This window comes from Poecilia reticulata, linkage group LG20 (genome assembly GCF_000633615.1).
Source record: "Poecilia reticulata strain Guanapo linkage group LG20, Guppy_female_1.0+MT, whole genome shotgun sequence".
NCBI classification, from domain to species: Eukaryota; Metazoa; Chordata; class Actinopteri; order Cyprinodontiformes; family Poeciliidae; genus Poecilia; species Poecilia reticulata.
Window position 1 is genome coordinate 22215321 of NC_024350.1, and position 26871 is coordinate 22242191.

The window sequence follows — 26871 nt, forward strand, 5'->3', positions numbered from 1 at the left end:
ATGGGCTAAAATCCCACACCTAAATATAACGCTCCTTTCATTCTTCTTTACTGGCTCCTTCCATTGCACTCCATTACTGTCTTCCCCCCTATTATTCAGTTTTTCCTTGTTGTTCGAGTCCATCGAGTTTTTCTTCATTTGGTTCCGACTTAATTAAAGTATCATTATGACACTTAACAGTGAAAACTTAATTTTTGTCTGCTTTCTCCCAGCTTGAAGCTCCAACATGCAGGCTCTGATGTACATCATTCCCCCAACCTAAACCGCCCACTCTGTGAGACAAACAGCCTTATTAGCTGGTCATTAACTGCCTCATTACATTTAAACGCAGACATTGACTGGACTCCTCCCAGTGCCTCATTATTGCGCCTGGCTGCTGTCTTGTGTCTGATCTGAGGCTAATTAGAAAGCAGCGTGTAAATGCTGTAAAGCACACTTGCTTCGGAGGTCGTGAAATGAGCTGACTGCTCCCTGGCGACAGCGCAGCGCTGTATTATATGTGTGATTAATCAGGCCTGGAGCCCTGAAGCGGCTGAGCAGGGGGGGAGTGGGGGACACCGGGGCAGAGGCCAGAGCCGCAGTTGTCTGACAGAGGTGCTGTGCCAGCAGGCCTCATTCAGCGGAGCTGTGATGAACTCAGACAGGGGAGAGTGAAGGAGCGCCTCATGGCCAGGGGGCCCCGGACACAGTCAAGACATTTAGCTTCACCCGTGACTTGTGTCACTTTCTCTCCACGGAGGTCCCTTCAATGCATCCCCTTCAGATAGGAGGACGTGCGAACAGGCGGTCTGTCAGTCCACTCGCTTAAAAAAAAAGATCTGCCACAAAGGCATTTCTCCACAACATATTTTTTTTCTTTTTTCCCCTCCATCTCTTCTGGCTGAAGAATTTCATCGGGACGCTGGGTTCAGAATCTCTTCTGGTTTGTTCCTCGCTGACAGAGAGGCGTTTGTTATGGAGTTCTGACACCCGGACGATGTGTTTGTCGATCAGTTCATCAGATCGCCGAAGCCTGTGGGTCGTCCCTCGTGGACAAGAACGAAGATGTGTTGACGTGCGAGTCAGACTAGCCTGCCGGGCCCATTATCGTCCATTGCTGACGGATACATTGAAGGGCTTGTTGGGTAGATGCAGGTTTATTAAAAGCTCTGCCCACAGCGATGGCTGTTGTTATTTATGCATGTTTGTGTCCATTAGGCTTCTCGCTCCACATTTCCTCACTAAGGGCATCTGCCCATCCATTTCCCCACATGATAGCAGCATTCCCTGCACTTTGTGCTGCACTGGCATTATTGTAATCGGCATCCTAAAAACACACAACGCTTTACAATTTTTTACATTAGTGCTGCTCCTCTCATCTAAGATTCATGAGTGACAGTTTCCCCATCCATCCCTCAATCTAATGGTATAAAAGAGACAATGTTTTAAACATTAAAATGAAAACCATTTACAACTATGATCAAAAGAGAACACTTGGGCATTAAAGTTTAAAAGGTAAGGATAAGTACAGCCATGTGGATGGACAGATGAGGTGGAAAAGAGATAAAAAAGTGAAGTAGGGTGCACTCTTATGCACAGGAAAGAGGCATAAAGTGCTTCTGCGCTGCACTGCAAAACGCTGACCTGTAATTAATATGGTTATACCTCGAGGCAATTTCAGGATGGCTGCTTTTTGGGATACAAATCCCTCAAGGTTTCTTACCTGCTCAGGACCACTGTAAAGCATTGTGTAAAAAAAAGTTCCCATGTCAAAAAATAAACACACAAGTTTTAGTCAAAACAGTTGTTTTGTCTGCAGTTACTTTTTTTAATGTCTGTGCTCACTGAATCTTCATGTAGAATAAAAAAAAAAAGTATTTGTCAGTTTTGCAGCCATGAAGAAAATTGATTTTCAACTCCAGTGTTTTTTATCTCTGACCCCATCAACTGGCTGAGTTGTTGTCGATGCCTCCCCCTTTCCCTTCCTCCCCGTTGCACCGTCTCTCACCTTGCAGGTTCTGGAGGGGGAGCGTCATGATTCCCCCTGCAGCGGCGGCAGCCACCAGGCTCTGGATGTTGGCCGTGGGCAGGGAAAGCACCAGGCCCTGCTGTCCGCCGAGGTGTCCGCCTGCGTTGAAAGGGATGAGGATGGGCTGGTTCATGCCTGGCGCCGCCCCGGACATCACGCCACCCACTGCATTGGCCAGTTGCTGGGCCACCAGGAGAGACTGGAGAAAGCCAGACGGACATACAGGCATTCACCATAATCAGCCAGATGAACAAAAATGTTGTGGCAAAACGGGTGGCATTTCTTTTAAACATATAAATATATGCTTTTCAAGTCATTTTGTCTCAGGCAGATATTTAAAAAGTCCGTGTTTTGTTAAATTGCATCTAGAATCTCTGATTTTCCCAAAGTTTTGACCTGTCAACATTGATTTAGAAAGCTCAAATCTTTAAAACACAGAAACTTTGCTATATGTTTAACCTTCTTATCTGCTGAAAACCACTCTCTTTTTTAAACTAGCAGCCCGACATGTTTTTGGCAAAAAATACTGGTTCCTTAAAAAAAAAAAACACAACACACTCTTAAACCTTGTGTGCTGATCCCGTTAATAAGACCTCCTGATAAAAGCTAACTTAGCATGGGCTTTGCAAAGTAAAAGTATCCACACTGCAGTGTGTTTAGGTATGGTGTGTTCACTTTTCAGAAAAGATCTAAATTTTGAGTTCTCTGGTCCCTTTTATTTTATGTAAACATAATAAAAACTGTATCCTCATTTCTCGTTTGAAACAAACCCCACACTTCTCATTTTTTCAATCAAAAATCCGAAATTGTTTGTTTTGTGTATCACATTTGATTATAGGGGGTGAATACAGCAATATTTGTCCCTGAGAATATTTAGGTGCCACTATAAATAAATATTGTGTTACAATTTAGTCTAAAATAACATGTCAAGTTGCGTCAAAACCTAATTTTGCATATTTTGGGGTATTTTGGTTCGTAAGTTTACCTATAATGTTAAAAAATGAAAACACAAAATATACTTAAACATTTATTTCAACAATTCATGAATGAATGACATCAGATTCAATTCAAAATGATTCATATGAATTTGCAAAAGCATTGAACAGTTTCTTTGCTCATCAGCTCATACCTGTCAATTTTCCCTTTTTGGATTTCCCGTTAGTATTTTCCTGTACATTTATTCTTAGTGCTGATCATTATGATTAAGTGAAAATTTTGCTATTTAAAAACCATACGCAACAAAGAGTGGTGCACAGAAAATTGATATTTAATCTTAGCATCTGTTACTTGATCGGGGTGAATGTGTTTAGATGGATGCACAAGTCAGCAGTCGAATAATGTGAAATGCTGTTTCAGAACAAAACTCCGTCTTTGTGAGAAGGCTAAGCATTTATCTTTTATAAAGACCCAGAGAAAATCATTTTTCCCTCTGAACAAATCAGTGGCAAAATAGAATAATGTGCTTGAAACAGGCAGAGCTTTTGAAAAAAGCAGCAACACTTTGCTCTTTTGCAGAGGTTTACAGCATGTCAGTCTTTTGTCCTCTTGGATTTGTTCATTTATGCAAGTTAAAGTGGAATTGTTGCTGGAATACTCACAGGATACGAGTTATTTGATGCGTTTTCATCAAGATAAACATCTCTCTACGATGCTTTTCACAGCAGAATCTCACTTGAAATGTGTCCTCCAAACCAACAGGTTTCCAGTTACACATATTAGGGCTTTAAGCCACTGGTTAAAATCTGCAGAACTACACAGGCATGACATATTTAAGTCAATCCGATGCAACCTTTTTGAAATTATGTCAGCATTTGTGCATGTCAAATGGATTTGTACAAGCAACGTGAGGCAGGAGATATTGCAAAGTTCAACAAAACTCCCAGCGTAAACACGGAATTGAATTGTTTGAAATAAAATAATAAAAGCATTATGTCAGCTTGTATTGCTTTCACGGTAAAGTAGGCTTCCTCAGACGTTGCAGGACACGCCTGGTTGCACCGTGCTCACTAAAGTTCACAAGCCTTTAACTCCAATTGTCAGCTATCTGCTTTGTTTTGCATGGCGTGTCTGCAGCCTGTGCAGGATGCAGAGCAGGCTGGCTGGTGAGAAGAACCCACTTTGCTCTCAGGACCGGTGCTCCCGAGAGACAGGCACGTCACAGTGATAACCTCGCATGTTTCAGAGTGCTTGCACCTACTCTGTGTGATCGCAAACAGATCTCAGGCCGCAGAAACAAATGAAAACTTGTTTGCGATACGGAGCTGTTAAAAAAAGAGAGTTCGAGTGCTGCTGACAGGATTGTTCGCAAACACTGTAAAGTATTCCTCCTCCTCAACGTTTGCTTTGAAATACAACAGCAGTGCATAACGAATGACAATACGAAGCATCTGAGAGCATACATAATGGCATTTGCCATTAACTTTAAAAAATGAATTAATATTTCGGGCGCTCAAAGAATCCTCAAAGGGACAGAAACAGACGATGAGTTTGTTGGCGGCGAGTGACACATTTGTAATCTCGCTTTTTTTTTTTTTGACTAAATTTAATCTTAAAAAGACGCTGCACCCAATCAAAGGGGATCCTCAAACATTTCATCTGTGAATCAAACAAAATGAGATTGGCCAGCTTGACAGTAAAGACAGCCACAGATGGAAGGGAATAACATTAAAAGACAATTCGACAATTATGAGATGCAGCGCTGATTTATTTATCATTACAGACAGCTTTGGAGAAGCCGGCAGCTGCCAACAGAAAGCGCAGCAGAGATCTCTGATGTTTAGGTGATCATGAGGTGAAGCGACTGCTAATGCACTCATCAAGATGTGACGCGAGAACAAATTGAGTCAGAACAGAATTACCTCAATTTGAACCCAACAACATCACTGATACAAACAATTTATACTCATTATAAACTTAGTCACATTATTATGGTTCATTCAGAAACATCAATTTATATGTTTATTTATGATAAAATCTGAAAACTTTGGCTTTTGTTTGTATTCAGCTGTCTTGAGTCAATACTTTAAACAGGTATTTTGCTGTATGTAATTATCGGTTCTCTGAATTTGGAGACGGAAATTTTAGCTCATTCTTCTGAACAAAATAGCTCAAACTGACTGGATGGAAAACATCTGGTTCTGGATTTTGCTAAACCATTCCACTAAATGTCTTAGGGTGCATTCATATCAACTCTCTTTAGTCTGCTTTAATTAAACTCTAGATTTTTGCATAGAAAGTCCAGTTTGTTCGGAGAGTTGTGCTTGGGCGATCGAACTCTGATGCAGACAATCCTCCACAATCCTGCAAGGATAAGCAGGTATAGATGATGGATGGATCCATTGATTAGCTTCATCACAGAGTGCCTTCTCACATAGGTTTGTTGAGTCCTCTGTACGTCTTGTCACAAATTGTCTTTCAATAACGTAAATCTTCTTCTATAAAGATTTATAGACTGCATAATTTATAGCTTTCCCACATGAGCCGCAAATCTCCAATGTTGTAGTGCATTATCATAGATATGCACTATTCTGTGATAGTTTATTCCATAAAACCTCCACAAGATACAATGAAGTTTGTAGTTGTAACGTAACAAGATATAGAAAGTTCTGCCTCTCAGTTTGCTCATTGACTGAAGAACCCAAAGGATCACTTATCCAGACATAGAAGCAGTCCACCTTCTGGCTTATGGCCTTAAAATTCTCTGCCGTCCTCTTTGCAGGTGCTGCTGGAAATCAGCTGCACAACGTTTGACACACCTGACAGCTAAGTGTTGAGAAGTGGTCTCATAGGGGTCACACGGACACCACAGGCTGGGTTAGCGTTGAGCTCTGGAAGAGGAAGCAGCCCCACTCTGGACGGGATGTTCTACCCTGCCTTTTGGCTCATCAGGGGAGAATAGGCCCCTCCATCTGCTTGGCAGCTCTGGCACTGAGAAATTGCCCATAATCACACAGATAGCAGACTTTTGTCATCCTGACTGCAATTGGGAAACAGAAAGAAGGTAGATTCATGTTGGGTAAACTACCATCAGATAATGGTTGTTCGAACAATATCCGGCTCTGGGGCGAGAATCTATCACAACATATTGATCCTGGAGCAGGAGAATTGGGTATGGCATGCGGAGCGCTTTTGTTTCTGAAAAGTGTTAGCTTCACAGACTGTACTGACAGCATTAATATATTAGATGGTGACTGTTGAGAGCCGCCTGCTGAGGTTCAGACTGTAAGTGCTGCTTGCTTCTGCTGCTCTGCCTCTTCTGTTTTTTCTTATCTACATCCAAAACAGTATCTTTGACCAGATTCATGTAATCAAAAAAGAGCCCTAGGCACTTTTTTAACTTAAAAGATATAATTAGCTCTTTAAGTTGGGATTTCTTAACATTTAAAAATTCCTGACTAGGCTAAAAAGCTCTGATGTTTTCCTGTGTTTCCTCTTTTTTTTTCTGTCCTGATGAGAACTGACTCTCACTGAGCATAATATGAGAACATGGAGAATCAGCTTCTTAAACAGTGTGAAGGAAAGATTAGATGCTTTTTGAGTGTGTGTTGACTGGTGACATGGAGCAACACTAACGAGATAGATGTTCATTAAACATCGCTAGGGCACCAGGCCAATAAATCCAATCATATAGGACAATGCCTGATTGAGCCATTAACAGGGCTGCAGGCTCGGGCTCTTTGCTCTCTGCTTGTTGTGACAGAGCCTGTATTGTCAGCTTGTTAGCGCCGCCGCTCAATTACATTTGAAGATGATGTATGATGACTAAATATTTTAACAGTTCACACCGTAGCATTCAGTGAGGGTGTTTATGTGTTTCACACACAACATGAATGGAAGGAGAACACGTGAAAGAAGCCTTGTAGAAAATTCACTCATTCAATCTGTAAGCTTTCTCTTAAGGTGGCTCTAAAAGGTGTAGTTTGCAATCAAGCCAACTTTGCTATTAAGTCTTAAAAGGGACCTATTCCATTTTGGTTACTATTGCTTCTAAAAACAGTCCAAGCACTTACAACACAAACACCCAATGAGTTCATGTTTTTTGCTGTTTGGAAAATGAGCCATTTTAAAAATGTTCTGAATGTAACGTCACAAATCAGCAGGCACCGCTCTTCACCTACCAACACCAGCGAAGCTCAGCCTGTCTCTTAGCAACCCCAGCTGAGTTCCAGGACATTTGGTCAGCTGGCTTTAATGCTATACAATGGCTGCTGGAAAAGACAAGTGCTGTGCTGTTGACTTACCACTCAGAAACCATTCTTGTTGCTTGTGCAGGAGGCTCCACTTCTGCTTTTCAAAGATGTATGGCTGTATAATTGTGTGTCTGTTACAGTCATGTTTATGTGCAAAAGTAAACAGTGAGCAGGGGGGCATGGCCAGCAGCAGGTTATTTGGATTTAAAGTGTCTAGATACCCTAAAACATCTCATTCTGAAAGGAGCTGAAAATAGACAGACCTCAGCTGATTAAAATGTCCTTATCTAAGAATGAGTTTGTTCAATAAATGTAATGACCATGTTTTGAACAGCCCATTGGCCTGTGCTAATCTATTCAAATAAACATAATAGGATGACGGCATGCGTCAGAAGATAGACTCGTCTCTTCTGGTCCAATGAAAGGAAGTCTTAATGCTGCAGCACACCAGGATTTGGTAGACAATTTCATGTTTCTAACTTCGGGGGAATAGTCATGGATAAGTCATGGATGAACTTGATTGGCCTTCAAAGAGTCCTCATCTAGACCCGGTATAATGTACTAAAGCAGAATGAGAGCTGGACTTTGGCATCCAACATTACTTCAAGCAAATACTTTTGGCAATATACAAGCTTAGTAGTCTTGGCTTGAATCTTCTTCTTCTTTAAATAAAAAAAAAGTTTTGCTTGTTTTAACATTTAAGTTAAATGGTTTTCATGTACAACAAGGGGCGGGCATTTGACATATTATTTATCATTTTTCATTAAAGATTTCTCACCATGATATGAAGTTTGATTTTTTTTGTTCCCATTACTGTTGTTAAATAAAAAAGAGAACTGACAGTATTATTGGAAATTTTCATTTTTTTTGTTATTTTTTGCCACTATTCATTTCACAAGAGCATCAATAAATAACAGTAAACTTAAAAATATAATTATATGCAGTTACTCTCATTTCTGTAAGCAAGCAGCGTCCTGAATACGCCGGTTTCAAATGGGAATGTTTTGCAACAACAGTATTTGTGTTCAACTCGCCACGAATGCAGTTAAGTAAAAAAAGAATAAATAGCTTTTTATAATTTGTATCATTATTACAATAGTACCACAAAATATCACAATGACATTTTAAGTTCTTATTTACAACACTAAGAAAATGACAAAAAAACAAAACAAAACACATTTGTATCTTTAACAGCACCAATTTAATGAAATGATTCTTATAAACAAGAATCATCTTTTTTCATCTGTTAATTTGTCTAAATTCTCCCGCTCACCTGTGGGCCCATTGGGTATCCTGGGTGAGACTGGCCCAGATGACTCTGCTCAGACGGACTGCTGCTGGCGTCAGACTGAACTGATCCGTCACGAACTCCTGAAAGGGAGACGGAGAGAGAGCAGCACAGAAAAGGCACAAATTAGAGCGTACATAGAAATTCAACCTGTGATCAACACAGACTTTGTAAGCAGATAAACACATAGCACATAGCAAGCTGTGATATTACAGCGCCGAGTAGAGCGGGCAGCGGGGAAGGAGGTGAGGAGGGGAGGAATTTGTATTTAAGTGTTTTATCAATAACCACTGTAGCACTGAATAAATTACCAACCAGCAGAGAGACTCATTGATGGTGGATGATGCATACTGGCGGGTCCCCGATGGCCTAGATTACCGCAGAGAGATAGAGCTCCACCACAAACGCTGGGGCCATATTATTCAGCCATTTACATCGCTGAGTATCACTCATCTAAACCCGCTCCCCCCACCGCTCCCCCTCTGCTCTGAGCCTGCAGCTATGAGACACAATTAGACCTGTTTGCTATGAGGGCAGAGTGGAGCTGAGCAGACAGGGACATGATAATAAGCTTGCTGATGGCTGCAGGGAAAATAAAGGCCACAGATGATTGGTTATCATAGCAATCTCTATCTCACATAATCTCTCAGCAGTGCATCTAGCGTGGGCTGCTCTAAAAGGTCTGAGAGGCTGATTTGACCCTTAAACTTCTACCTACATGATATCAGCATCACATGATACCTCGCTGCAGACACACAGGCTTTAGGAGGGGTGTTTCCATCACAATGTAAAGGAATTTGGTGGTTGATGACTGATTTGTGCTAGATGAGGGATTTCAAGTTAAATACATTGAGACTCTGAGAATAAGACCTGTTAAACGTATTAAACATTAAGAATCTCCCATTGCTCTTAATGAAATCATTACTTAATTCTGATTATTATGCAAATTGAGAATAAAATATGTCTTGTTCAGGCAAAATAAAATAATGTGACATCGTTGCAAGGTTTTGCACAACTACAACAGAGAGATGGAGCAACAACGTCATAATTTCAAAAAAGACGCGGCTCGCATGTGCACACTGAAGTATGAAACTGCCGTTTTGAAAATTTTCCACTCAAGAATGATCATTTCTAGTCTCCCAAAACACCGGATCCACATAGCCTATTTGACACCTAATTTCATTTTCATGTGGACGGGGTTCAATCCGGTAAAACAAACACTGACATCCTCCAAAAAAACGAAAAAAGTCAAAACTTGGCAAACGGCTCAGAGCTAGCAATGTTTATGAGTTCGGAGAAAACGTTCCAGTATGTTTTTTCCAGCGCAGAGTTGAGTGGAAGTACAAGTACAAGAATACATGTAATGACCACTTAAAAGCTACATGTAGAAAAATGGAGAAGTAAGCAAATAAGAGCCAGTCACGCCTGCAAACGTTTGAGCATTTAATAAGAAGAAGTGAGGAGAAAGTTTTGTCTGCCAATTCAGATATTCCTTAGTAGTGCAAACAGAGAGTTGCAGGGACATGACACCTAAACACAGAAACACTGACATATTTACTTCAATTAAGATTTCTAAGACAGTTTAAAAAAAAAAATAAAATGATCATTATGGAAGTGGACAGTTGCACAAGGGTTTATTGTTTCCAAGTTTCTTTGTGGGAAATATTTTGGTGTCAAGTTCAACTCTAAAGTATTTCTATAAAGACAATTTTCTTTTGTAAAACATGAAAAACATAATTCTTTGTTTTGCACATGATGTTTGATAGGAAAATGCTTATAAAATCTTTCAATTTTCTGCTGAACCAGAGCACTCTTATATTTTGTCACCAAAATCACTTCTGGAAAAAAAAAATTACTTGGGCCATTATTTTAGGAAGATGACATTTTGTGAAAATTGGATAACATTGAAGGTGCGTCTATTTGGGTATTGATTTGCTGAATTTTTTTCATTCACTCTATAATTACACATTTTTGGGTGAACAAATTTGGTTAGAATGAAAAAAGTGGAATTCAGAAAAATAACAGCAAAAGTGGAATTTTGGAAAACCTAAAAGTTCAGAAAAATAATACAACGCATTTCCTAGAGCCGTACATATATATTCAGATTTAAATTTATTTTCTTTATAAACAATAACCATGATATTTTATCAAAAATGGAATACCTTCCACACCTCAATTTTGGGGGATGTTTGAAAACATGTTATATAGTGGTTAATAAAAAACATAAGGTAAAGTAAAACTTTTGGTTGTGCTCTATAAAAAACATTCCTTCACTCTTTGGATTGTAATTTGCAACCCTTGAATTCCTATTATTTACAACAATAAAGCATATTCACAGGAATTACAACAGTCTTAATCCAAAAGCAAAAAGATGATCATCGTGCAAAACTTTGATGTGTGTCAAAGTTTTGTACACCACAAGACTACTGCCCAGAATTAAATATATTTACAGAAAAAAGTCACCCAAACATGTATAAATGCATTTAATATCCACAAAACTGTAAGCCACACAAAGATGGCAGTGAATTTAAAAAATCTTATTACGTTTCAACTGTAGGATCAAGTAAAAGGAAAATCACAATTGTGTCTTTCTTTTTTTTTTACAGGCCGTCCAGTGGTTTCAAGCTCTTCACAAAAAACTTTCTTTTCAAGAGTCCTTGTTGCATGTCAAATATATTTACATGGTACATCTTAAGCCCCCCTTCCGCCAACTAAAATCATTTCATCTTTGCATAAAATCCAAATAATTGGTGAATGATGTGACCTACCAAATGAACCTTGCGCATTTGATGGCTGATGTGAAAGCCCAAGGGGGAAGCCTGGTTTTTCTAGCTGGTTTCTACCTCTGGCTTGATGGCCCTGCTTCTCGATAAAGGGCCGCATCCTCCCGCTTATCAGCCTCGCAACGCTGCTGCTGTTTTGACAAGCCAGTCTCTTTTCACCAATTATTTCACCCATTACAGATAACTTTGTGCCTGCATGGCTCCACCCTGCACACTCAGTATCTGGAATTAGGATCAATGTGAACATATCAGACTTTAAACAAGTAAAAGATAGAAAACATTTTTTTGAAAATGTTTTTTTTGTTGCACTTAAATGTTTCAGATTGTCGAATGAGTATAAATATCAGACAAAGATAACCTAAGTAAATACAAAATTCAATTTTCATTTATTTATTCAGACCAATCTCGGTCAATTTGAAAACATATTTGCTCTTGTAGTTATTAAAAACAATAACTGCAATTAACCATATTTATTGGTTTAATTTAACTATAGATTAATAAAATACAATGATCTTGAGACATAAAAAATGGATGAGAAACAAAGTGGCTGGCATTCATCAGTGTGGAAAGGGTTTCAAAGCCTCTGTGACTCTACCAAATCACATTGAAAACCATTATCCACAAATGGAGGAAACCTGAAGGGGGCTGACCTTTCCTTGGAGTCGTCGGTCTAAATTACTCCAGGAGCGCATCGACAACTCATCCTGGAGGTCACAAAAGAACGCAGAGCAACATCTAAAGCACCACACACCATTGAGGTCAGTATTTATGATTCAATACTTTTGTCTGGTTCACACAGCAAGACAGTTATGATGATTTTTGACCCGATTTTCCCCTTCCGACGTTCCGATTATCAGGATGGCTCCAAAGACAATCTTGATTTTCCTGTTTCTAATAACCATATTCTATTGTGGGGTATTCCCGAGGACAAATGAGCACAAAAATTAGCATTCAGGCTTTTTAATGTGATGAGATGATGAAAAAATTTGAAATACAAAAGACAAAACAACTGACATGTCGCACCAGAAAGTCCGGTGGACATCGGAGGCGACTTTGTATTGTTTTTTCTGTTAAAACTAGTTCACAAACTGTCCTTGTTTATTCAGGCTGTCTTTGCCAGTATTAAAATTTGTTCTGTCACATTTAGATGTGACAGAAAAAGCACAAACAGGAAAAGTGTGTAATGGGACAAATAGCATTTCACAGAAATGTTGCTGTACTTTGAAAAAAAAAAAAATTAATTCATTTAAGCCAAAACCGAAAAGCTAAAATGCAATGCTATGAGAGTGGATTTTATTACGTTTTCTAAGATTTTATTTATCCCTCCCTTATGTTTTTGTACAGTAAATCAACTTTCAAATCATATTAAAAACGCTTAAATATGCAGCCGCCACACTGTGATAAAAACAGAAAACCAAGCAGCCCTACTGAGTGACTTTAAAGGCGGTGAGGAATCAGATTACCATCAGAGCAAAATCAATTAGCCAAATGAGGGAATTCAGCTTATGATAAAAGAACATGACAAAATAAAATGATCAATAAGCTCCAAACAGTAAGGCTGATGACTTTCGTTAAGATATTGCTCATTAATAATGTATTTTATCTGATAAGCAGAGTGGGAGACCTACCGAATAACGATTGCCTGATGCCTTTCATCACATCATCTCACAATAACTTAGAAGGCTTCATCTCTTCACAAATATCTGTAACGTTAACATGTTTATCACAGGAGACAAAAATCGATAATAAATAAATACTCATGCACAGATTCCCTCATAGGATTTGTGTAATTTCTTTAATAGCTGACTGCAGAAACACCCAGGGAGTCAGTCTTCAATTCCTCTTTTATCACTAGAATCTTTGTGCGTGTTAAGCTTTTCATTTCTTAAAAAATAACCGCATGAATGATTCTTTAATGTATTTCTAGTTGGAGATTAATGTTGCGCTCAAAAGGGGCTGGAAAGCATATTTCTTGATCAAACCTTTGCTTAAAAGAAATTTCTTTGAATCTGTGATTGTACACAGGTCACACTGTGGATAAAATGGAATGAATGGACATATTGATGTGAGGGGAGATGAAAGAAGAGGTCAAACGATAGTAAAAACAGGGGAAACACATTCAAGCAGAACATTCAATGTGTTATTTTTTTAACTTCCTGCGCAGGTTCTGTTTAAACACCCAAAGTGCTCCTAGACAGAAGGTTTGCATTGAAGATTTAAAGACCATTTAGCCTACAAACGTACGTCCTGGCCTTGACTAGTCGAAAACGGTCGTTCTCTTGCTGTCAATCTAAACTCCCGCTGACAGCGACATGACATTTCCATCAAGAATACTCCTTTATGTAAGGGAACTAATTATATTTATTGCAGAGCACGGGGTCCAATTTGATGTGACTTATGTCACTGAAGTATTGCCAATATCCACCACCAAATAAATTCGCTTGCATTGATCACCAAAGTGGCCACTGGAGAGTGACTTTCAATGCAGCGCAGGGCAGAAGGTCTCTGCGATCTGTGTGCGTGTGTGTGTGTGTGTGAAAAGGGGGGTGCAAAGAGCTATATTTATTTGACTTCATTCGGCCTGTCTTAATGCACGGTGCCCCAAGGACTGCAGCACAAAACAATTAGCCTGGATTTCATAAAGCAATCAGCATGCCACCTCGTCTAATGCAGCGGCTTCGTACATTGACAGTCTGTATGAAATGGTGTTATTGAAAGCTTTGTGTTCGCGTTAGCTTTCGCCTCGGTGCATTTATGAATCAATTTTTGTCCATAAAAGAAGCTTTAACACTTAAGCTATTTTAGTGGAAATGCATTATGTAAGTTGTCAAATGTATGAGAGAGAGCCCTGGTAACGATTCGAGCTATTCACACTGAACAGCCGGCCCCCATTTTTATAATGGGCCTTTTGAAAATGTCTGGCTGAGTGCATGAGTTTGGCTATTAAGATGCTGTCGGTCATTTTTTTTCCCCCCTCTCTCTCTTCTGTCTCTCTCTTTTGAAATGTAATCCATAAAACTAATGCTAAAATTTCAAAAGGATTAAAGAATCAAATTTAATTACATTACTAATTGTTTGCTGAGTGAAATAATTACAGGTTAACACAAAGCAAAAACGGGCCACATGAAATTATGATTTCAACATTAAAAGTGTAAAGTGCTTTTGATTTAGAGATATTTCAGATAAACACAAGAGAAAATATCAAGTGAGCAGCAGTTTCTGAACACGATACATGTTACATTCTGAAGCAGATGGGATACAGCAGCAGAAGACCAAGCCAGGTGCCACTCGCAGCTGTTAAGTACAAGAAACTGAGGCTACAATTTTTATAAGCTCACCAAAATTAGACAAATCAACATTGAAAAAAATGAACACATGAATGGGTCATGGTGGCGATGGTGGTATGGTTTGGTGGATACTTTCTTAATACATTTTAGACCCAATAATCCCAATGCTTGATCATTTAAACACATTCCTGACCACATCCATTCCTTTATGACCACAGTGCACCCATTTTCTTATAGCACAATGCTACAAAGCTCAGATCAAGTCAAACCGGTTACTTGGAACAACACAATGAAATCACTGTATTCTGATGGCTTCCACAGTCGGATCACCTTTGAGATGTAGTGAAAAGGAAGATTCTCTTCGAGGTTGTGAAGCTAACAGATCTGTAGCGTCTGTGTGATCATATCCCGTCAAAATGGTCCAAAATCTCTCATGGATTGCTTCTGACACCTTGTTGAATTTCTGCCAAAAAGAATTATGGCAGATCAGAAAGCAAAATAAAGTCCACCTGCTAGCAAGATGTACCTAATAAAGTGAATGATGAGTGTGTGCGTGTGTGTGTGTGTGTGTGTGTGTGTGTGTGTGTGTGTGTGTGTGTGTGTGTGTGTGTGTGCGCGCGTGTGCGTGCGTGTTTTATATCTTATATCAAAATGGAATCTTTGACTACAAATTTAATTCTAGAAAATCTTGAAGAAAAAAATACCTTTTTTCAAAATCTGTTTAAATTTTAGGAAAGTCAAAACTTTCATGACGACTTAATTTAATTCATTGTGGTGTTCTCCATCTTAAAGCATTCTGCAGTAGGTCAAAAACCCAGCACTTGCTTGAATCTGCCCTTCAAAGTATTAAAAGTTTCATAACGTTTATTTTCTTTTTTAAGGCTTTATCGGCTCTAGCAGCTTTTATTTGAGTGTGTCTAGAAAGTAAAGTGAGTAATGAGAGAGGGGAAAGACATGCGGCAAAGGTCATCAGGCCGGGACTTGAACCAGTGACGGCCGCAACGAGGACTAAGGCCTGCATATGTGGGTTGTGCTTCACCCCTGCGCCACCACAGCACTCCCAAAGTCTGATAAAGTTTTGGAGTAACACTGCATGAAACAGCAATGCTTGGGTGACTCTGTGCACTCAAACTTTGTTAGCTTTTGAATATTGTGCACATCTCTTTAATAACTCTGGAGGTGAGCACCTTTGTCATCACTTGTTTTGCATCCCAGCTGCAGGAGAAGCAGGAGGAACCACACAGGAAGAACACCTGGAGCAGCGGCACAACAAAGACAAATTTGCACTTGATAACGACATCCTGAACATTCAAGCTCATCCCTTGTATTTGAAGAAAATTGTATTCAGCTGCATTCATATTAAGAGGTTCAACTGTACATTTAAAAATGTATATAATATATCTTAAGTTATCTTTTGTATGAATATATTTTAGATTCAATTATATTTTAAGACTTCTTATTTGTATACATCAAAACTTTTTGAGCAATATTGGAACTGCACAAGATTTCGAATAGCAATCGTAGCTACAATATGCAAAAACCCAAACTTACAGCGATTGAATTTAAAAAATGGCAGGGTATTATATTTCAAAGGCCATCTGTGCACAATCTTTATATAAAAGTGGTTTTCCAATGCTGATCCACGCACATGATACAGATTTAACTGACCGAGATTCTAAAGCTCAGATCAAGAATAGGCATCACAATAATTAGGTGTGAAGGGGACCTATCCCCCTTATTTAACAAATTATTGTCCCCCTTCACCCACAGTTTGACTGAAATATAGCTTTCCCAACATTCCTTCTATTGTTTCACGCAAAAACCCATTCAACATGACTCAGACTGCTATGTCAACCAGGTTTTCCTGTCTTTGCTGGTAAAATAAAATATTCCAAAAACTACAGTTAAAATGAGAACATTATATTGAAAAAAATTGTGGTCAAAATATGGCTTAATTGTAGTTAAAATCATCATTGCAGTATTCAACATTGCATCTTTTCACTATTGACTTTTTGCAGATAATGTCATGCTCTTCAGAAAGCGTTAACTCCTGTAAAGCGTGTCAAACAGTTGATATTTCGTTGATTTCACAGTAACAATTGTCAACAATGGCTGCGCAGTAGACTGCACAAACAAAACTGGTCATTTTATTTCATATTTTTTGATGAGGAAAGAAGACAACGATAAATAGCTGCAGAAATCGTAAGGACTGGTAGAATTGGATGCATTTGAGGGCTGGCACCAAAGGTAAGAAGGTCAATGATCATGTACTTCATTTGTAAGGATGAGTAAGTAGTAAGACGCTTTATAATATTGCATTTTGGAGATGGTGCATGTTTAATCATTCGCAAGCATGGAGAAAATGCCCCATCATCATGTAACCTACAAATAAAACTGGTAAGCATCTTTTTTACGATTTTAAGTTGCATCCAATGAAAGAGTAAATCCAGGCAAAGTCAATTTGATCAAGTCAACAAACACGTCAGGAAGGAGAAAATATGGGCCGATTTCTAAGCTAGATATTTCCAACTGCTGTCTGTGAACACCAACCAGGTGTTGGTCAAATTTGACTTGATCAGGTAAAAGCCATTGGCACAAACAATGGCACAAACAATCACAGTCACTGTTAAATATTCCCGTTCCTCACTTCAGACATCCATCATCATGCTAAAGCATGCTTAGTGACATAGTTGCAAAGCATCAATATTTTGCTGTAACATTAAATAAAAGATGACCACTTATATCCCCACATTGAGGCTTCAAAATTGTAAAATTGTGAATTGGGATCAGCTCTGGATCTCGATCTGCTGTTTTGGGAACTCTGGTTCTGACCGTTTATGTTTGACAGGTATCTGTGAGCTGCTGAAGCTGCTGGAGTAAATGATGCCCTCCGATGGAGTACAACCGCACCACATACAAAGTTTAATTCCATCAATACGCCCAACCTACTGTCCCAGAATGTTGAAAAATTGATTTTGCTAATACCACTTGGAAAAAAAAAAGATTTGGAATTACAGAGAGCTGAGAGAGACGGGCAATTTCACTGCCATTCATGTCTCCCAGGCAAACCACAACCTACTGTTAAACACAAGCAGAAGAAAGTATGAAGTGCAAGCTTTAAAGTGATTTACTTAACTCCTTGTAGAATGCAAGAGAGCCCAAATCACCTGTGATTTAGCTCAGTTTCATTACCCCCACCAAAGCCCTTAACAATAACACAGAGCATAATCTGCTGCCAATAACTCCAGGTGCTCTTAGTCAGATGGCTCCCTGTGGACCTAAGTAATACTCTGTTTAGAGGCTGAGGTGGAGAGGCTGCTTGGGATAGGTCAATAGTGATTCTGGGGATAGAAAATCACCAGAGACTGACTTTTGAGTGTCTGTCTGTAACACTATTACCTACATTAGCGCTACTGCTGGTGCTAGGAGAGCTGTCATTTCCTTAATTAAGAGTGCAACGCAGGGCCAAGAGGGAGAGCAGGCCACAGCGATCTCCCACCGGCCTTCGACATTAAAACCTGATTCCTCACCGTGCAAGGGCGTAGACGTTACAGGGGGAGGAAAAATCTATCTCATTCATTATTCTGGCTCAAAGTGGAATTACAGAGTTAGGGAATTACACAGGAGATGGTGCCATGGAGTATGCTGAACAAAAAGGATTTTATACTTCAGCAGTTCTGTGACTATTTCTGAGGTGATCATTAAGCCTCAACCAGTGGAGGACAGACTCAGGAGGACAGAAGGGGAAGAGGAAGGACAGGAGAGGGGAAAAGTGGATGATATGAATTATATGCATCTCTGATGGTTAAAGATTTTGAATGTAAAGCAAAAGAAAACAATGTCCTGCAGGTTTCTGATGAATCAGTAGGAAATCTACATGCAAGCACTCTAGCTCTCCCTCATAGACACAGGTCAACACCTAAAGGCTCTCGGACAGGAGGGTACTCTGCTTCAGCTCTTACCTGTCTCTCCCTTCATGTTGGAGTGGAGCTGGAAGCAGCACAAGCACAAGAGGGACCAGAGGGAGGTAAGTAGGTGAGAAGAGGCAATGCCAAATTCAAAGGTCAAGAAGGAGGGATGGCATGATGGAGAGGGGAAGATAGAGGAGGAGAAGGGGAAAAGAGGGCTTAGGAATTCCTCCTCACAGGGGACTTTGGACACTTTGCCCATGAGCACATCTGCCACCAAGCGTCTGCCTCGTTCCCAAAGCAATGTCAACCTGATTAGCTCAGGGATGAAAGAGGTAAATAATAATCCAAATTATCCCTCATCCTTTTACAGCCATCAGAGAAGGTGGGGCGCCGTGATGAAGACTAGCTTTAGAGAGCTGTAAGCCTTTTAGGAGATGCCCGCTTCACTGTCGATCCTCCCTCTAAATTACTTAAATGATATTTGCTGTAAATAGGATTCTGCTGCCGACCACCAAGTGATGAAAAAAGGCCTCCGTCTCTCTCTGTGTCATTCAGCTCTTCCTCGTCTGCAGTACTGCAGCTCATATGACTACAGCTGAGACTATTTCTCAAACCTAAAGTGCAAGACAGTTGAAGTTTTGAACTTTTCTCTCAAGAAAGTTTAACATAAATTATTTTTAATCATCTAAGTTCTTTACCGTCTAAAAATGCTGAGATTTTAACAAGCTGTTATTTAACATTTTTCCTGTAACGTATAGTAGGAAATATAATAGTTTCCTCTTATATGTTAGTTTGAATAGTATTTATATTTAACATTTTAATATTTTATATTATACTCATGATGTATGTAACATTTCATTTTTAATATAATCAAATTTGAATTCACACATTTATACTGAATATAGTTTAAATTTATAACTTTTTCTTCATACTTTATCAGTAAAACTGTTCCCCATAAACATATTTTGTTATATTTTGTATTATATTGTGGACTTATATTATTTTTTATTACATATATTTATATGTTTATATTATATCAGAATGTCATAACATATATGACTTATTTGTTATCACATTTTTTGTTTGTTTATAATTTATATGTTGATTTATAAAACTTTGGCATTTAGATTTGCTTGTTTACAATATATATATATATTTATGTTTGATATGTTAGTTGTTATATAGTTTATATTAAAATTTTGAATATTTTATATTAATAAACTAAATTTATATAACACTTCATTTTTATTATAACATTTTAATTCACACATTTATACTGAATATTGTTTAAATGTATATGTTTTTTCTTTATACTTTATGCTTTATGTATTTTAATACTTGTACTCTATATAATGTAACAAAATACATTATGTTTAGACATTCCTTTTGTAATATTTACATTTTTTTAAAACAGACAGAAAAACATTTAAACATCAATAGGTGCAAAATCACAAACCAAAGGAATGATTTTTTAAAGGGCCAATTGTTTTTGCTTTGCATTGGAATAATATACTTGACCAGTTGGATGTAGTTTCCCTGTGCTTGATCCCCACATCTGATTATACTTAGCAATATGCTGAAGTTTACAGAGAGTGACAGTTTAAAAAAAAAAAAAAAGGGGGTGAAGACTGGAAAATTGTGATCATTATTATCTTGGTGTTTCACAACATTACAATTACTTTGCTTTCAAAGCATTGTGCACCTCTTAGAAAATAAAAAGTGCAATATTATTCTTGTAATACAAATTTAAATGTATATTGTATTAAAAAAAAAAAAAAAAAAAAAAAAAAAAGGTTSCCGAGTTGTGTCTGGTCAACTGCAGGACATTTAGCAGTAGCCGGTGGGGCGTGAGGCCAGCAGCGCAACGTTTGTGGTCGTGTGTGGGTAGGTGGGGGGCCAGACACCCACATGTCATGCTCAACACATCAGCCTGAACCTCCAGGCTATCCAGCGACCAATGTCCCACTTTGCCTCTCCCTCCCCGTTCTCAGTTGTTCCTTCTAACATTGAGATCCAACAATGGATCACTCTAGTACCAAATGATTACTAAAAACTTTGATTCATGAAAAGTATTGTAATAGCTCTGACTGTATGCTCATGTGTTGGTAACGGTGGAGGCTAAAGCACACCAACCTCTTCCACCAATCCCGTCACATTATTCTAGAGGAGCAAGCTAATAATGGAAGGAGGAACGGCAGGAAATAGTGTTGCTTTGAAGCCTATAACTCTATTCAAGAGAAAAGAAGCATCACAGTGTTATTCCACATCCTGAGATATAAAGGGAGAAAACATAATAACTTCTCGATAGCCTGGATCTTCACTGCCCTATACAACACCACCCCTCCCCACTTTCTCCTGCCCACACCCCCGCCTCATCCTCCAATACACCCACCTCTCCTGCCTCAATCTTTGGTTTCAAAGGAAGCGAATCAGCCAGAAGGACAGAAGGTTATGCATTAGTACTGGTCATTGCTCAAAGAGGGAACGTTATAAATAATAAAGGCTTGTGAAGGACACGAGGGCTGTGGGATGCATCTCCTGGTTCACGCCACACAAGTCAAAGACAAGACTGTAATTTCTATTCTGAAAATGTGACCCTTGCAGCTTCAATTACATCTCAACAACACCAACCGTGTCCATGCCAGTCGACGGGATCCCTCTTTGTTAGCTCTACATGAAAGGCATGGTGATATTGCTTATGGTGCATGTGCTACACATACATTTACTTTATTTCTTTTTTTCAAAATGATTCTTCAACTTAAAGAAAGTACATAGCTGAAGTAAATGCATAGGGAAATTCAATCTATTTTCTCCCCAGCTGTCTATAGAACCTGTAATGTTCTTCTTTCTATTCAAGACGTACAAAAAAAGTAATCACACAAGCAATGGGTTGAACTATCTTGTCAATTATTTTGAAGTTTTGTGTGTTTTCTCAAAGTCATTTCTGCATAAGCAAGCATCCGTGGAGCCAGATGACCTTTGCTGTTGTTTGTTATGAAAACAAGAAGTCCACTTTGTACTCATCCTCTCTCCCTGTCCTCCATACCACGCAGTGATTGTGTTGGTGTAGCCATGGGCACTGCGGGTACATTAGCAAATGTAATACACCTGCTTTATAGGCACGCATTAGGCTTGTTTTCAAGTGTGTGCAGGCAGCTGAAATCCCCATAATGAGATCCACCTCCTGGGGAGAGACTTGTTCCCCCCTCTCGCTCTACTTTATCCGCTCTTATTTACTCGGCGTGGCCCATTCAGCGCCGGGTTTGCGCCTCTTTATTACTTAACCTCACCACACAACATTACAAGGCTCTTTGCATTAGCAAGCAGCCTTTCCCACCATGCATCCTGCTCACTAAGCTGATTACACAAAAATAATAAGAACCCATGCCTCCAGCAGCGCGCGTTTGTGTCTTTATGTCTGACGTGTAGATGAAAGAAATTTTTTACACGTAAGATTGTCTTTTATGTAAGACATGTGCTGTGCATGAGCTAGTATGAGATTGTCATGGTATGACAACCTTGAATAAAAAATGTAACGTTTACGGTATGCATTGAACTAATTATGAGCTACACAGCGGGGCAAGTATTGTATTGGCATTGTTGTCTTGGAGTAAAAAGACTGCATATGAATCCTGGCCCGGGGTCTTTCTGCATGTCCCATACATGACTGGGTTCTTTCCAGGTACTGCAGCATTCTCACACACTCAAAATATGCATGATTGGTCTAGATAGCTAATCTATCTGGATAGGTAGATTTGATTTTCAACCAGAGATGGTCAAGAACTGTCCTGATGTTTTTTAAAAATACTTTAATTTAGCATCAAATCATACACTATAAATCTGATGCCAACTTCAGCTATAAATTCTCTTCTAGTGTTTGTATATACATTCACCACAAGGGGTATCCATACGCTATGACATGTGAAAAAGCAATAGAATTTTGCGTATATAATTTAACTTTGATATCTGTACTTTTATAATTTTGTATAGAGCCACGTCACTAATCTCAAAAAAGCCACTGGACGTATGCAAAAAGATAAAACACACACAATTGTAGTTTAAAACAGTAAATTTTTAAAACTTTGGCCAGCTACCTAGTATACACATGAGGCTACACACTTACCCTATTAAAAAGCAAGAAATGTTTCAAAATTAACTTCCCTTTCACGCCAAAAGCAGACATACATCTTCCCACTAAAGGCAGCACCATCATTTCACACACACATCGTTTTTCAATCAATCATTTAATATTTGTCTGTACAAAAATAAAATGTGTTTGTTCCAACTGAAACTGATTGTGTCTCTATTTATTTGCCACAATATAGAAATATTTTCAGAGCCTTCTTTCAACCAGCTGACCAACAGTGTGCAGCAGCAAGCTGGGAAGGGACAGGCTGTGCTAATCTCTTTTAGCCACTCCAGCACTTTATATAGCTTCTTATTTAAAGTTTTATATTTGCAAATTCAAAGCCATGCTATAGAAGTAACTTGGTGCGCCTTCCTATAGTTTTTCTATGTTGTTGTTATTGGTTTTTACTTATACTCCATTGCTGAAATTCTGTTGTGGAGCACTTTGTGATTTTTATGATGTGAAACGTAAAGTTTTCTTACTCTGGGAACCCAACCTGCATAGCACTAAGCATGTTCTTAAGCAGTTAATGTTTTAAACTTACAGTTTTTCTTTTTTACAGAAAGGCAAATTTAGTACTAGAAGTATCAAAAATATCACACTCACACCACTTCAAAAACAAACAACCAAACAAATAATAATTTTTACTAAAGTTTTCACCTTCCAAATAAAAGTAATGCTGACAGCATGAAATGAAAAACATTTGATTACATTTCTGAAGTCATTTTTAAAATGAGTCTGAAAAAGGAACACACACTACTACACATGTTTAAAGGATTCAGTTGTGTGTTAAATAACCCAACTGAAACACATTTCACCGCTCCAGTGCACAATCTGTACATAAAGTCTAATTACGCTGAAAAAAGTGAAATAAATAAGATAAAACTCCATTAGGGTAGCTGTACCTTCCATGGTGGACATATTTTTTTTTTTTTAGCTGAATGACCTCCAATACCAGAAATCAATGAAGATTCATTTTGGGAAGGGGGATGGGGGATGGTGGGTAGTCTCTAGGTGACCTTTGTGAAAATGTACCATCATTTTTGGCAGAATCCGTATAAGTGCAGACCATTTCATGCAGACAGTAAGTGTATGAAATGAGTGCTCCTGTCTTTCCAGCCTGGCTCTCTTTGACAGCATGATGATAGAAGCGTCACATCCTTGGGAGAGTAAATGCAAACTGACAAGAGATGAGTCTTTGGTTGCTGAATATAATACAGAATTGTGCTCTGAGTGTCTTATTATCTTGTCTGTTGATGTTTGATGGGGGGAGATTTGCTTGAGAAGAGAAGACAGAACTGTAGGCATCCAACACCATCTTGTCCTTTCACAAAAAAAAAGAAAAAAAATTGCTTGCCCCACTAACCACAGCTTTCCCACCTAATGTCCACTTCTACTTGGAATAAATACAAGGCAGCAGGATGTTTGTTGTGCCTCGTAGCCCCTGTTACCTGAAGTGGAAGACTATTTGCACAGGCAAGCTTTTAGGAGGAGAATGACCCTTTCACCACGGCAGTGAGCATGTGAAGGCTGTGGAAGGTTGACAATATACTGGAGACAAACGTGAGTGCTGCGATTGTTTACTACTAGCTGACTTCTGCTTTTCATACTGCCACAAACCCTTACTGTATGAACAGTGTAAAGACACTAATGTGAAAGGTGTACATTAACTCTGTGAGACACAAATGTTACGGTAGGTTCGAAGAGGAAAATACATGCAGGGTCATTTTAATCAGACTTTGGGTAAAACTTCATAAAAAGTCTGAAAACTTTAGCGTTCACACACAGATTTAATGATAATGTCAAGGAAACCCAGTGAACCTTCTTCTGCAAATCTCTCACATAATTACAGAGTCAATGTATACAGTAAAACCCTAACTTATTCATATTCCTGGCAGATTTCAATTATAAATGTTCCCATTCACCTGAAGCTTATTTCTGGTAGTAAATTGGAGAGGCATCTCTTAAAACATAATAAAATAACTAAAAAACCCAAATCGATCTTGTTTTTTATTTACATGATAAAGTTGCTGAAATAAATGAGCTTTTCGGTAATGTTCTAATTTAATGAATTGGTCTGTATAAACTTGAAAATATCAGCTTGCTAACTATTTAGAAAATTCTATTTATTTTTGACAAATTAAAAACCGCTTTGGTCAAAAAAATTTTCAGCAATAAGCCCTGGTTTAGGCATTAACAGGAATAAAGAATGCTAATAAAGTGACATTCTGCTAAATTTGTATTTCATATGATTTTAAAGCTGCAACCCATAATAGGAAGCAGTTGCATAATCATCAATAAGGTGAATGCAACATAATTGCCAGTTGAAGACTCACTAATTTAAGTAGTTTTGTAAAAACCTTTTCACTTTTATATAGATTTTTAAGCTTGGATATAGAAATTGTTGTCTGTTCATTCCAAAGTCACCTAAACTCAGGAAGCATAGCACTTGATTTTTTTTATTTTTATCCAGTGGTTTTTTCTTGGTTTTTTTTTGGTTGGGAGAAAAGCAGAAGGGGATTCGCTCAATTACGCCCCCTTCAGAGAGGTAACGGTACTGCCTGCCTCAACTCCTACTTTCTCACTGCTGTTTTACAACAATACATAACATTTTAAAAAGAATGGAAGCTTAACTTTTAAGTTTAATTATGTTGGATGTAAATAAACGACTTTCAGTACAGATGGAAATTACATAAAACTAATATAAATAAATATGTACTTTTTTAATTTAATGATTAAAGTTGAGGTATTGTGTGGTAGATGAGACCACCTTTAAAATTGGATATAAATTTGAACAAATTTAAGGAGCTTTTTTAAACTATTTGTGAACTTTGTTCCGAAGGTCCACAACACAGTGAGCTGGTTAGAGCGTCTGTCAATCCTGAAACTGGATCACTCTATCAGAGCGCAAAAATATATTTATGCGAACAATGTGGAGAGTCAGAAGATAGCATCATCTCTTAATTCTTCACCCTACCCCAGAAAACTTCAAGAATGTAAATATTGTGGCTTCTTCTCAGCTTGAAACCACATGAAGAGAACCATGAAAACAGAGTAAAGTCTGGATTAAATTTGCAGAATAATTTCTTCCATATTTGTGCCATTCATGGTTATTAAATAAGCAGTGCTGTGCAAACGTATAAGCATCATTTCAAACATAGATGTTGACATATAGAACTCAACCAGAACCAATAATATTATCATCCAAAATATTCCACGCTTTATAAAATGTCTTTATAGATTTTAAGTTTAAAGAACATCTGAAGAATCATTCTGTTTTTAACATTTGTTAAAACATTCAACATTTGTTTTGGGAAAGCCTCATAGCATCTAATGCAACCCATCAAATAAAAAAAATGTTTCAAAAATGTTCACACTGACCAAACTAATAAAAAAAAAAATCTTTTCACGTGAGGGAAAACAAATTCTCTTGGAAAAGTATCACATCAAGCATCTTCTAGTTTTGAAGCTTTTAAAAACAGAGAGTCTCTTTTTCAATGCCCCCTCTTTTCCTCCTGCGCATCCCCCCAGCACAGGACACGATTTGCCCGTTAATTCTTCACAAGTCATCAGGACAGCAGCTCCCAAACCACAGCAGCTGCTGGCACAGCCCAAGGCTCTGCCACTGGGCAGGGACAAGCATCCCACAAACGCGCAGAAACGGGAATGGTTCAGATTAACAACATGCAGACTGGGCAGCGTCCATCTCCGAGTGAACTGTTCAAGGAAAAGTTCTTAATTTCTTTTATCCCAACACTTCCAGGTGTTTCTGCATGAAATTTTACAAGTAGTTATGCAGAAATAAATACAAGTAGGGTAAATGAAAAGTTGAGCGTCTGATGGCATCAATGTATATGAAAGGAGAAGCCAAAACAAGCTAAATGAGAAACGCTAGAGGAGTCGGATAAAAACTGATCGAACAGGCAGAAAGAAAAGACTTGATGCTTATTAAGCCAAATTGCAACGCGTTCAAGACAAATCCTGCAGCGTGCTGTCCTTGTTTAGAGGACTAGCCCGAGGTTATTCCTGAAATTTAACAGAGAGCTTAACTCTGAGTTGCAAGTCAGAGGAATATTTGCCTCCACTGCCTCCAAATTCTTTGTTTATTTTTCTGTTTCAAATGTTTGGCAAACTCAATCCAAAGAATCTCTGGCATACTTTCTGCCACTTCCCAGGCAACATAAACAAACACACACACACACACACACACACACACACACACACACACACACACACACACACACACACACACACACACACACACACACACACACAC

At 38.5% G+C, this 26871-nt stretch overlaps 1 protein-coding gene across 3 annotated transcripts in view; it reads right to left on the bottom strand.

The window, feature by feature from the left end:
- The window catches only part of pou6f2 (POU class 6 homeobox 2), a 96472-nt gene that overhangs the window by 60190 nt on the left and 9411 nt on the right, over window positions 1–26871 (bottom strand). For all 3 annotated transcript variants that reach the window (XM_008396660.1, XM_008396658.2, XM_008396659.2), the window contains 2 exons: window positions 8471–8568; window positions 1988–2207 (listed from right to left, as the gene is read on the bottom strand). In XM_008396660.1, coding sequence (XP_008394882.1) covers window positions 1988–2207; window positions 8471–8568 — 318 coding nt within the window. The remainder of the gene's footprint in view (window positions 1–1987; window positions 2208–8470; window positions 8569–26871) is intronic.